This window comes from Bufo gargarizans, chromosome 7, assembly GCF_014858855.1.
Source record: "Bufo gargarizans isolate SCDJY-AF-19 chromosome 7, ASM1485885v1, whole genome shotgun sequence".
NCBI classification, from domain to species: Eukaryota; Metazoa; Chordata; class Amphibia; order Anura; family Bufonidae; genus Bufo; species Bufo gargarizans.
The window spans coordinates 18,016,504-18,030,830 of NC_058086.1; the positions used below are offsets into that span (position 1 = coordinate 18,016,504).

The 14,327-nt window shown below is 42.0% G+C and overlaps 1 protein-coding gene across 1 annotated transcript; it reads right to left on the reverse strand.

The window, feature by feature from the left end:
- Nucleotides 1-342: 342 nt before the first annotated feature.
- MUSTN1 (musculoskeletal, embryonic nuclear protein 1) lies at nt 343-13,208 on the reverse strand. Its single transcript, XM_044301407.1, has 3 exons — nt 13,052-13,208; nt 2,441-2,561; nt 343-732 (listed from the first exon to the last, which is right to left on the reverse strand). The coding sequence occupies exons 1-3, from the start codon at nt 13,064-13,066 to the stop codon at nt 626-628; spliced, it is 243 nt and encodes an 80-aa protein (XP_044157342.1). The 5' UTR covers nt 13,067-13,208; the 3' UTR covers nt 343-625.
- Between the last annotated feature and the right edge of the window lie 1,119 nt (nt 13,209-14,327).

The window sequence follows — 14,327 nt, forward strand, 5'->3', positions numbered from 1 at the left end:
TTTTTGCTGAACAGATCTGGACCCATTCATTTTCAATGGGTCCTGAAAAAAAACGGACAGCACAATGTCAGATTTTTTTTCAGGACCCATTGAAAATGAATGGGTCCAGATCTGTTCAGCAAAAAACGGAACAGATCAGGAAAGAAACAACGGACGTGTGAATGGACCCTTAGGCCTCTTGCACACAAACGTGTTTTTTTTCAGTTTCCGTTCCGTTTTTCACGTACCGAATACGGAACTGTTCATTTCAATGGATCCGCAAAAAAAAAAAACAGAAGGTACTCTGTATGCCTTCCGTTTCCGTATTTCCGTTTAAAGATAGAACATGTCCTATTATTGTCTGCATAACGGACAAGGATAGTACTGTTCTATCAGGGGCCAGCTGTTCTGTTCCGCAAAAAAATTTATGCTCACGGACGTCATCCATGTTTTTTTGCGGACCGCAAAATACTGAAAAAGCCATACGGTTATGTGCAAGAGGCGTTTGGAGGCCATGGAAAGAGATAGCCTCAAGGCTACAAAGAAGGAATTTGCATTTATATCCATACACCACAAGCTATTTCAAATGCAACTGGTAGAAAACTGTAGAATGTAAGACTTTGCACACGGTCCATTCCATAAAGCATCATCCAAACACACTTTTTGCTGGTGCTGGCTTTTCCTTATCAAAGGCCGTCTCTGTTCCTGTTCTGACTTGACTGAAGACGGATGGAGCGGTGCATCCAGATTGTTCTACAAATGAACACCAAGACACGTTACACAAAGTCAATAATGAACAGGACACCAACACTTGTAAAGTGACAGAAGAATGAGCTGTACTACTAAGGGTCCATTCACACGTCCGTGAATGTGTCCGCACCCGTTCCGCAATTCTGCAGAACGGGTGCGGACTAATTCATTCTCTATGGGGCAGGAATGGATGCGGACAGCACACAGTGTGCTGTCCGCATCCGCATTCCAGGAGCACGCCCTCGATCTTCCGGGTCCGCGGCTCCGGAAGAAAATAGAACATGTCCTATTCTTGTGCCGGCCAGGTGTATTGCGGATCCGCAATACACTACGGACGTGTGAATGGACCCTAAGGGCTTGTTCACACGAACGTAAGGGCTCGGTGCTGCGGGCCTCATACGGTGGTTCCGCAATACATGGGTCACCAGCCGTGTGCATTGAATAGGTCCGCAGACGCAGTGCGGAACAGAAGCATGGAATGGAACCCGACGGATGCACTACGGAATGCTTCTGTGGTGTTCCGTGCTTCCGTTTTGCAAAAAGATAGAACTTGTTCTATCTTTTTGCAGAACGGACGGGTTGCGGACCCCATTGAAGTGAATGGGTCTGCGATCCGCATGCGGCTGCCCCATGGTAGGTGCCTGTGCATTGCGGTCTGCAATTTGCGGTCCACAGCATGGGCACGGAGCCCTTACATTTGTGTGAACAAGCCCTAAAGGTAATGGAGGTCATTTACTAAAGACTGGCATGTCACACACTGTTGGCTGAACATCCGAGCAATTTATTAAGAGGTGCACACCTCTAAAGAATTTGTTGTATCTTCTTCTGTTCATGCATGAGAAATCTATTGCAGTCAAGGGCTGGTGTAATGTGCACACATGTTAAATAAGTTGGGCCACCTCCTCCTGCCAACATTTTGGAAAAGTGTCAAGGGTGTCGGAAAAAAACTAAAAAGTTGCAGATTTTGCCACAATGGATCCTTTTTTGTGTGCAATGACTGCAGGATAGGCATTCTGTTGCACCATGCTGTTTGACATTCTTAAATGCTTAAAAAACAGGACATTTCAACAGGATGGAAAAAAAACGAGGTGAACCTAGCCTAAATTTCTCTAAGGGTACGTTGACATCTGCACTACCTGATATAATAATGTGTTCCAGTAAAGGTACAAACTACTGAAATTCACTGTATCCGGCATAGATGGATACTGCCATTCACCGCCGGACCTCATTGACTATAATGGCATCCAGTGAGGATCTGGCCAGTTTCCGGCACGAGTGTAGTCAGTGGGGTCTGGAGGGGAATGGCAGTATCTGGCTACATATGTACATATCAATAGAGCCCACACCACAGTATATGTATGGAGTGGACTTCTTTAGTCAGCGAATCAAGTGATCAGCATGCAACTGAGTTACTGTGGAAAAATAGAATATTAAAAAAAAATGTCTTTTCTGACTGTTAAGGAACAGACCATGAAAATTAAAAAAGTTAAAAAATTAAATAAATGAAATTGAAAAAATAAATACACAATAAATCACCTACCCCCTCCAAAACAAAAAAATTCTGCGCTAATCCTTGTCATAATCCTAGCCAAGACCAAATTACCTAAAATTGGGCATGTAATATATGAACATATGAACAAAACAAAATCGCCAGTGCATCAAAAACTTATTTTTCCCACTATATCTTGATGTACACATGGTCCATACTCACCACATTCCTTCATAACTTGGTATGTCTTGGATTTGATTGGAGTTTGTTTCCCAAGCTTATCTTTGGCTCCTTTGAGATCTTCCTCCTTCACCTTTGGCCTCTTCTTTTTAATTGGGGCATCCTGGAAAAAAGTAGAACCATATATACAGGGTTGGACGGGGGTTCCTTGGGCCCACCAGAGAAAATTATTCTCAAGGCCTATAACTCATATAATCAGTAAAGTCTTATAGATTTAGAATCAAAGAAACTGACCCTAGTGGCTCCAAAGGCAACTCCAAATTCAGCTGGGGCCTATCAGAGAATCCTATGGTGGGCCAGTCCCACGCTGGGTATATACTGTATAATCAGCAATTTAACCCTAGTAGCCTGCATATTTTACAAAGCTGCCATCTTGTTACCATGCTTCTATAAATACAGTTACTGAATAAAAGTAACACAAAGCAGCTCTTAGAGTGTTCTGAAGTCTTCATTAGGGCTCAATCAGACAAATGTGTGCTGCCCGTTGCCTGCATTTGCAGATCCGCAATACACGGGCACCGTTCCATGTGCATTCCGCATCACGGATGTGGACCCATTCACTTTAATGGGTCCGCAAATCCGGAGATGTGGAATGGTGCGTAACGGAAGCACGGAACGGAACACTACGGAAGCACTACGGAGTGTTTTCTGGGGTTCCGTTTCGTGAATGGGTCCATGATCCCCATGCGGCTGGGCCACGGTCGGTGCCCGTGCATTGCGGACCGCAATTTGCTGTCCACAGCACGGGCACGGGCTTCACACGGTTGTGTGAACGAGCCCTTACTCTGAATCATCTCCTAAACAAGACGTACACTTCCAACAAATAATGCCACAGTTATAAATGGGTTCTATCCTCCTGTTAAAAATCAACCAAAGGCTGAACGAACCTTGGAACCTCTCTACACTTCATACAAGGTGCTGGAAAATCTCTGCTCCTTCTTTACTTATGTCTATAAATAGTAAATTTCCTTTCAGAGAAGGTATGAAGGTAAAAATATTAAAAGTACCATCTTTTTGTATTAAAATAATAATGGTAATATTTATTTTTATTCCTTACGAAGGATATAAATACAGTATAATACATTTCCAAGATAAGCTATTAAACTGCCTTGATGCTTTCAAGGGGGTTTCTGGTTGAGAAAAGGAATTTTTAAATACCCTATTAGTAAAATCAGAGTTAAAAAATCAAGAGTTGTAGAAATTGTGAACAGCAAATCAGTTGGTTAACTTTGTGCATGTAAGAAGTCTAAAATAATGCTAAAAAAGATTTTATTCTCTGTTACATTTTAAGGGGGGATTTTATCATTTGTGATGGTTTTGGAGTAAATTTTAAGTCTGTCTGTGCTCTTTTATGAGGTTGCGCCAAATTTATGAAATGGCGCACAGTAATTATGTATTTGGCACAAGTGCAATGTGTGCAATTTTGTTTGTGAAAGTACGCTGAGTTGCCTGGTGTGGAGATGCGACTTTTTAAAAAGTCACACATCATAAATGAGCTTTAAAGAGGACCTGACACTTCTCCTTTGAATGATATGCCTGTTTTAATAGCTTCATGCATCCGCCATGAAATAATAATTCTGGAGCATATATTCTTACAGTATGTCTCTATTTTGTGCCATTCTTTTATTATTTTTACTAGAGGTTATTAATGAATTGCTAGCAGTCTGTAGTGTTAACCAGTTGGGGGTGGGGGTTGAGATATGGCATTCCAAGCTTTCAAACAATACCAGAATGACAGCATTATCTTCACTACATGGGAAGGTATCACTGTTAGAAATCGGAATGCAGTGAATGCAGCTGAAAGTGAAAGTAAAAGCAGTTTTTACCTGCAATTATTCCCGACTCGATTTCTAACAGTGATATCGCCTGCTTATCTTAGGGTAATGTCGTTTTGGAATGCCAGCTTTCAAACAAGACCAGGCTCATGTTTCTAGCTGCTACCAATCAGGACATAGCAGCAGCTAAAGCAGCCCCTGCACATCCCCTCTTCCAGCTTGGGCAGAACAATTAAGTACTTCTCCCACAGCCAGAGCTGAGCTTTAGCAAAACAGTTAGGTGGTGTGATAAGGTGGACAGTGCGGGAAGGTGTGTATATCCCACTCAGATACCTCTGCTGGGTGGGATAGCTAAAATCCGGGATGCAATAGCAGCATGTAGGTTGCTGAGACAAGGTTGTTTTTGGTATATTCTGGGCTGGATTTTAGTTGGATTGGCAGATAGGACTGGAAGTGGGATCTGCCAATCCACACCCTTCCAGGATGGGTGTTCCCTTGGTCCAGAAAGGATCGCAGGTGAGGTCTGCGATAATCAGACTGAGATAAAGAACTTCCCAGGGTGTCAGTCAGGGGAGAGTGTTATCCAGGAACAGAGACCTGCAAAGGTTTATAGTGGTCTCAGCCGGGTAGGCTGAGGAATCACGAGGCTAAGTGACAGCCTGTAATTTGGGGGACGCAGTGACACCTGCGGCACAAGGGTCACAAGGCCAGAGTCGGGAGGACTGCTGGACCACAATACCCTAAAGGGATTCGTATTTGCACAGCCTGGAGGCTGCTGGACTATTTGTCTTAGGAAAGCCGCATTTGATTTCGTGTGGGAACAGGGCTCTTTGGGTGAGTCAGGGATACGTTATTTTGTATTAGCAAGTGCCTAGATGGGAAGTGTTTATTTTGTATCATTTACGTTTGTGCTGGTGCCAAATAAAAGCGTTGTTTGGACCTTAATCCTGGTCTCCTGAAGAACTATGCCATTGTGACCCTCTGAAAGAAAGGCGTTCTAATCTGAAATCCTGACCTACTTATCACTCCACTTCTAAAATGCAAAATCTGACAAAATGTTTCAAAACTGTGCACCAAATGTCACATGTGGACATCACTTGCAACATTTTTACACCACAAAACTGAAGTAGCAGATTTGATAAATGTCCCACTTAGTTTTTTTTGTTTTTAAGTGCATGTGATTTTCCAGATGACATTTTCCAAAATCCAAACTAATTTTTTAACAAATCTGATGAAAAAAAAAAGAAGAATTTGTCTAGTTACATGTCCCACACTTCTACTGGAATGTTATAGTCTTCAGCGCAAGACAACTTTTTTGAAACTTCTTAATGGGATATCTGTAGCTATTTTCAGGTTTGTTGAAAAAGTATTGATTCCACTGTAATCCCATGTAGTATACAGTGATCCCTTCCTCTTAGGCCCCTTTCACATGAGCGAGTTTTCCGCACGGGTGCAATGCGTGACGTGAACGCATAGCACCCGCACTGAATCCTGACCCATTCATTTCAATAGGTCTGTGTACATGAGCGTTTTTTTCATGCATCAATTCTGCGTTGCGTGAAAAACGCAGCACGTTCTATATTCTGCGTTTTTCATGCAGCCCTATCCCCATAGAAGTGAATGGGGCTTCAGTGAAAAACGAATTGCATCCAGAAGCAAGTGTGGATGCAATGAGTTTTTCACTGGTGGTTGCTAAGAGATGTTTGTAAACCTTCAGTTTTTTATCACGCGCGTGAAAAACGCATCAAAACTCATTGCACCCGCACGGAAAAAACTGAACGCATTTGCAGACAAAACTGACTGAACCTGCTTGCAAAATGGTGCGAGTTTCACTGAACACATCCGGAGCCAATCCGTCACGCTCATGTGAAAGAGGCCTTAAGGTGCCTGTATCTCTGCCAAAGCTCTAAAGTCAAGTCACCTCCCCATTATGGTAGGCACCATCAGTGCATACAGTGCATATGAAGTCCCTTTACCATCCAGTACAGGCCATAAGGAACACATGTGCTAAACTCTCTCAACTATTACCACCTCAGACATTAACCCAGACAGAAAAACACCAGAATGCAAGGTCTGGCAGAAAGCCATCAGGGAGCTGTTCTTACAGCTGATGTGTAGCCCTTATCTCTGAACTCCTGACAGCTCATAAACACTTACTATAGATAAACTCTTATCAAACCGTTACAACCCACCTCCTTGATACTCTAGATTTGTGAGTCACTTGTCAAAGATTGGCCCAATCGTTCATACTAACAATCCCACCAGCAACATGCCAGACTAAACTGGCCAACCAGGGAGTTGGTTTTTTTAAATGACTGACTACCTGGTCCATCTCTATAATGACAAATGATCAAGTGAATTATTACAGCTGAAATTTTCCAGCGTACCCGACTACATTTTCGACAGACAAGAGTAGGTCATCAGCCATAGCAAATAATTGTTTGTGATCATTCCAGGCCAACTCTTGTCTCATGTGAATGGCTAGCTACAGTATGTATAAACCCACCCATGGAACTTCCAGAACTACCACTGGCTTACTAGAATCCACTCTTATCCACTAAAGGGCATATACAAATTGTGTAGCAGCATATTACAAATGCAATTGTGGAGGCATCAAGCCATATTGATGCTCTCAGTGTATCGCTGGCCAGTCTAAGGGAATGGTTAGTCCATAGGAAAGGCGTTAACAATTTGTTCAAAGTGCATTTTGGGGAGAGTCTGTAATGTATATACGTATTTAAAAAAAAACAATCTTAAAAAGGGCAATGGGCCTCTAAAAAGGGAAGGGTAAACTATCCCATGTATTAAAGGTGTTGGCAACCTTTCAAGGTTTTTTTGGCAAACCCCCACCTCGGTAAACCTGCAAAGGGAAGCATACTAACCTGCTCCCCACAGCTGGGTCTCCGCTCCTTCGCTCTCTGGCCTTCAGCTGCCTTGTTTGTGTCTCCCCGCTGTCAACATCTGCTTTGATACCACTGCAGCTGATCACTGGCAGGAGCAGTGGCCTGACCCCTGCATCACAGACCAACTGACACTATTTGCTTTTGTGTATGATTTTTTTTGTGGTATGAGTTGTAGACAGCTGAGGCAGGGCAGTGAAAGAGCTGGGATCCCGTGGCAGGGAGCAGATATTTTTTCCTTTGCAGGTCTGCCCAGGAGGAGAAGTTTACCAAAAAAATAAAAAAATTAAGATGGCCAACCACTTTAAGTTTGTGAGTCACACAGTCTATGGTCAGCACCAGGTTCAAGGTGTAAAAAAAAAAAAGGAACTCAGTCCGTATCCTAAAACTAGTGATGTACAGGTCTTCAATAAGCTATATGCTAATATTACTATTTATTGGATGAATAGATGAAAACGCAATAGGGGATATATTGTTACATACATAATATAGATAGATGACATGGACTGGTATTCTGATAAATTGATGCAGCCAGGGCCTCAATTCCACTAACCCAATGCGTTTACATAAAGTGAGTGACTGCAGTATAAATACAAGAAGAGAAATCTGCATGTTGTTGGATAACAGAAACCACTCACCCTTTACAAAACTATTATGGCATGCAACAGAAATTTCGGTGGGGGGGTTATACTCTCCAGAGCTGGCACGGAACGTCTCTGTAAACTGCCAGTGACTCTCGTCTCTCAATAAAGATCTGGAGATTTTGTTGTCACACTTCTGAGCATGAAGAGTGGCACAGGTGACAACCACTTCTAATTTGGGCACAGTGAGTCATGAGGTCACCTTGAAAATGTCTATTCCATCAAGAGTCTCATCAAACAGTTCAGCCTATATCAAAGCCTGGGAATACAGAATTTAGTCAGCAAAGTAGCTATGCTGAGAAGTTGATTGTCATTTTGCTGCCCATCCTTAAGTTCTAGCCCCCTTGTCAGTCTCCCATACTTTAGTAATTTCTCTAAATGCTCTTTCCATTTCCTAGGTGTTAGAATTCAGAATATGACTATTTGGAGTGGACCATCTATCAACTGTAAAAGTTACGTACCTCAACCACTTAAGGGGTTTGTCCAGAATTTTCAATTTATGGGCCTATCCTTAGGAGGCCATAAATAGCAGATTGTTGGGGGTCTGACTCTCCCCTGATCAGCTGTTCTGCAGTAGCTCCGGTGCTTGAAGTCGGCTGCGGATCTACACAGCTCTGCTATTGTGTAGTGGACGGAGCTAGTAACCCCATCTCCGTCCACTGTACAATAAAACAAGGAAGCTACAAAGAATCAGCTGATTGGCGGGGTGTCAGACCCCTGATCTGATATTCATGGCCTAACCTGAGAATAGGTCATCAATATCAAAATCCTGGAAACCCCTTTAAGGATGTGGAATAGTTTAGACTTCAAGATGCAGAGATTTTTTGTGGGATGGGTTGTAGATTTCATAGGCACTATTCTGAGATACATGCAACTTTTTGATTATTTAATTTTTATTTATTCATACATATATATATATATATATATATATATATATACAGTACAGACCAAAAGTTTGGACACACCTTCTCAAAGAGTTTTCTTTATTTTCATGACTATGAAAATTGTAGATTCATACTGAAGGCATCACAACTATTAATTAACACATGTGGAATTATATACATAACAGAAAAGTGTGAAACAACTGAAAATATGTCATATTCTAGGTTCTTCAACGTAGCCACCTTTTGCTTTGATTACTGCTTTGCACACTCTTGGCATTCTCTTGATGAGCTTCAAGAGTCACCTGAAATGGTTTTCACTTCACAGGTGTGCCCTGTCAGGTTTAATAAGTGGGATTTCTTGCCTTATAAATGGGGTTGGGAGACGTCAGGTGGATACACAGCTGATAGTCCTACTGAATAGACTGTTAGAATTTGTATTATGGCAAGAAAAAAGCAGCTAAGTAAAGAAAAACGAGTGGCCATCATTACTTTAAGAAATGAAGGTCAGTCAGTCCGAAAAATTGGGAAAACTTTGAAAGCGTCCCCAAGTGCAGTCACAAAAACCATCAAGCGCTACAAAGAAACTGGCTCACATGCGGACCGCCCCAGGAAAGGAAGACCAAGAGTCACCTCTGCTGCGGAGGATAAGTTCATCCGAGTCACCAGCCTCAGAAATCGCAGGTTAACAGCAGCTCAGATTAGAGACCAGATCAATGCCACACAGAGTTCTAGCAGCAGACACATCTCTAGAACAACTGTTAAGAGGAGACTGTGTGAATCAGGTCTTCATGGTAGAATATCTGCTAGGAAACCACTGCTAAGGACAGGCAACAAGCAGAAGAGACTTGTTTGGGCTAAAGAACACAAGGAATGGACATTAGACCAGTGGAAATCTGTGCATTGGTCTGATGAGTCCAAATTTGAGATCTTTGGTTCCAACCACCGTGTCTTTGTGCGACGCAGAAAAGGTGAACGGATGGACTCTACATGCCTGGTTCCCACCGTGAAGCATGGAGGAGGAGGTGTTATGGTGTGGGGGTGCTTTGCTGGTGACACTGTTGGGGATTTATTCAAAATTGAAGGCATACTGAACCAGCATGGCTACCACAGCATCTTGCAGCGGCATGCTATTCCATCCGGTTTGCGTTTAGTTGGACCATCATTTATTTTTCAACAGGACAATGACCCCAAACACACCTCCAGGCTGTGTAAGGGCTATTTGACCATGAAGGAGAGTGATGGGGTGCTGTGCCAGATGACCTGGCCTCCACAGTCACCGGACCTGAACCCAATCGAGATGGTTTGGGGTGAGCTGGACCGCAGAGTGAAGGCAAAAGGGCCAAGTGCTAAGCATCTCTGGGAACTTCTTCAAGACTGTTGAAAGACCATTTCAGGTGACTACCTCTTGAAGCTCATCAAGAGAATGCCAAGAGTGTGCAAAGCAGTAATCAAAGCAAAAGGTGGCTACTTTGAAGAACCTAGAATATGACATATTTTCAGTTGTTTCACACTTTTTTGTCATGTATATAATTCCACATGTGTTAATTCATAGTTTTGAGGCCTTCAGTGTGAATCTACAATTTTCATAGTCATGAAAATAAAGAAAACTCTTTGAATGAGAAGGTGTGTCCAAACTTTTGGTCTGTACTGTGTATATATATATATATTATTTAATTTTATATTTTTATTGTGGTTTCATGAGGTTGAATGATAGATAGCAAATTTAGCTTTTTTTTATTTCATTTAAATTTTTTATGACATTCAAGAAATGGGATAGGTTATGTGATAAATTTATTTTTATGAGTTGTTAGAAACATGGCAATACCAATTATATATATATATATATATATATATATATATATATATTATTATTATTATTATTATTATTTTTATGTACATGTCATTTGCAAGCAAACAAAACCATAATCTTTATTTTTTTCTCTACTTTATTTATTTATTTTTTACTTTAAAGGGGTTGTCCAATGACCTATCAATATCAGATTGGCGGTCGTCTAACTCCCAAGAGGCTGTGGCGCTTGTGCTGTGCTGCGCCCTCTTCAGTGTCTACCTGCGCACTGTCTACCTTGTAGTGGTGGTGCAGGGCAATCACAGCTTCCTCTTTCATTCACTTGAATGGGATGAACGGCTGTAATTACCCGGCACAAGATCCACATCCTTTTCAGCAATGTAATATTGATGACCTATCCTGAGGATAAATCATCAATATCCGAGTCTTGGACTCCTTCTCCTTTAATTTATTTTTCTTCACAGCAGCATCTAAGGAGTTACACTGTTGGGATCGGCGTTATCTCTGATCCCAGCAGTGAGAGCAGGGTGCCAGCAGAATAATGCATTTGCAAGTGATAGTGTTGTAATAGTTAATTGCTGAGCACAGTGCTAACTGCCTACTTGCAGCGACGTACTATTGCGGTGCTGTGCAGGAAGGGATTAAACATGTATTCCTAGGAGAACTTCGGAAGGCATTTTACTAGAGGATAGGAACAGAGAAAAGCAGAGGATGTACTAAGGTATGGTCTACATAGCAATTTATTAATTCTGCCTCTTAAGTGTTGATGTAAATTGGTGAGTGGGGTGGTACACATTAAAGCCTCACTCAAAACCTAAAAATTACAGGCGTGACAATGGCCAAAAAGTGCTAAAAGAACCTGAACCCTAATAGCCTCTCTCTACACTAAAAAAGAGTAGTTTTTTTTACTCATTAACTCCTTAGAGCTACTAAAATCTATGGCCTAAAAATCCATCTTAAAAAATGGCAAAAATTGTATAATTTTGTGCACCTAGGGTTTCCCCACTTTTTCCGACATGTCTGAAAAGGCGTGGGGCTTAGAGAAAAGTGGGTGGAGCTTCATGGAAAAGGGACAGGTCTTAAGATGCACCATTTTGCGCAAATATTTTTCAACAGCACAGTGAATTCTGGTGTAAAAATCAGTCTCACAGTAAGCCAACCTATAGATGGAATAGAGTCAGAGAAAAGTGTCTATCCCTGCATTACATTTAACGTCCAGCCTGAGCCCTGTGATAAATCTGGTGCAGGTCTAGACAGCTGGACACCATCTACAGGCTTAGTAAATCTGCGCCAATGTTTTCTATAATTTTTCTCCATGCCAAATAGGGACTGCTGAAACCTAAACAGGTGTCCATGAAACAACATAGTGGTAATGCATACAGCAACAAAGCCATATAGCAGAGTACAGACTGCACTATGGGTGCCTCCATGATGCACAGCCGTCTCACTATGAAATCTGTAAGGGAATAACTCCCATGTACCTCCATGTAAGATCAGATTATTTTCTATTAGGTCGTAAGACGTATGACATGATGGGAATGTCTTACGGTGGTAACAGCAGACAACATGATGATAAATATTTCAAGTGAAGTTTGGATTCAATCATTATTTATTGAACTGATAAAACATTATCATTCAATGCATAGTTGTAATTTGTCTGTATGTTACAAGTCTATATTCACAGATAATTATATATCAGGGGCGTAGCGAGGGGATGGGCAGACTTGGCACGTGCCCCTGGTGCAGAGGCTCAGGGTTTCTTTCACCACGGGGCAATTCATTTGCATAGTGAATCAAGGAGCCGTCCACTTCTGCTTCCCTGTTCTGCTGAGCTCTGGCGCTTCCCACTCAGACCACACATCATATTGCTACAGTGAGAGGGCACAGAAGTGGGCATAACTATAGTGAGGGGGCACAAAAGTGGGCATACCTACAGAGAAGGGCACAAAGATGGGCCTATCTACAGTGAGCGGCACAAATATGGAAATAACTACTGTGATGGGCACAAAGATGGGCATAACTACTGTGATGGGCACAAAGGTGGGCGTAACTACTGTGAGGGGTCACAAAGATGGGCATAACCACTGTGAGGGGCACAACTACTGTGACGAGCACAAAGGTGGGCATAACTACAGTGAGGGGCCACAAGGAGAATGTAGCTACTGTGAAGGGGCACAAAGATGGGCATAATTAATGTAAAGGGGCACAAAGGTGGGCTTATCTGTGAAGGGGCACAAATCTGAATCCTTGCCCCAGGGGCAGGAAAGCCTAGCTACACCTCTGTATATATTATATGATTATATACATCTGCACCACTCAAAAATCACAAAAAAGTGGAGTACAAGATCAGAGTCAAAAATTAAGTTAATCCACAACAGTAGGAGTTGTAAAGCCACAAAAATATAATAATAAATCAAGTAGAAAAACAATATAAAAAGTATATGCATTTTACATCATATAGTATAATAGCAGTTACTAAGAGAAAGCCATAAACAGCAGCTAGTTAAAATAGATAGATAGATAGATAATGGATAGATATGAGATAGATAGAACAACAAAAACCTTGATTCCACAGTTATATCTTACCTGTGGTTGGGACATTTCTGCTCACAACTGGTTAAATAACACAGACGGCGCAGTGCCACAGAGAGGGTTCTGCAGTCCACTGCTTGACAGCTGCATCTATATATGTAGGGAAGGGGGTGACGTGGGTAGTGGGTGTTTACACACAAAGTATTTTCCCGAGAAGCAAGGCACTCAAGGGTTTTATTCTGTAAGATGACTGCAGTGAAAAGAATCCAAGCAACTGTTGTTTAAAAGGAGGGTACAGATTACAACAGCTGCCAACATTAACATCATCATTTCCTGTATCTGACGAAAATACAGGGCACCAAGAGTCAGCAAATAGTGGAATTATTAAAGTACTATACAAGGTGATCATAGACCTGACAATTTGGACATATTGGCCCAGATTTATTAATGTGCCTGCGTCTAAATGTTTTCAAAGCAAGTGCGGATGCGGTGCGATTTTCACGCACGGTTGCTAGGTGACGATCGGGATGGAGACCCGATCATTATTATTTTCCCTTATAACATGGCTATAAGGGAAAATAATAGCATTCTGAATACAGAATGCATAGTACAATAGGGCTGGAGGGGTTATAAGGGGAAATAATACAATCTACACTACAACTAACCCAAACCTGAACTTCTGTGAAGAAGTTCGGGTCTGGGTACCACAGTCAGTTTTTTATCACGCGAGTGCAAAACACATTGCACCCGCACGATAAAAACTGAACATCGGAACAAAATCGCAGTCAAAACTGACTGCAATTGCGTTCCTACTCGCGCGGGTTTGCCGCAATGCACCGGGACGCATCCGGACACGCTCGTCTGCAAGGGGCCTAAGCTTACGTTATCTTTAGGATGAGCAAATCTGGGTCATTTACTGCTCTCTTCATTTACTGCTCCTGGTTGCACTTACTGCAGTTCCAGTATCTTGAATGACAGCACAAGCACCTTCAACTCACAAGAAGGATCACCCCCAAAGTTACAAGTTCAACAGATTTCCTGATGAACCCAAGATACAACATCATAACAGCCTCTCTGGGGAAAATCATCAGGTAAGGCATATTTTTTAGAACTTCTCACCATTACTGGCTGAATATTACCATGTGAAAAGTGTTAATGGTGGTCCGTGTCTCTATCGCCGCCCCACTATTTCTATCATGGAACTAGTACTCCCATTTTTGACATTACCATCATTCTCCTCCTCTCCTAGCTCTGTGTTTCGAATTGCGAATTAGCTCTTGCTTTAAATGCAGTACTGCCCTCTTACTCCTTGATTACGATTCCTAGTGTG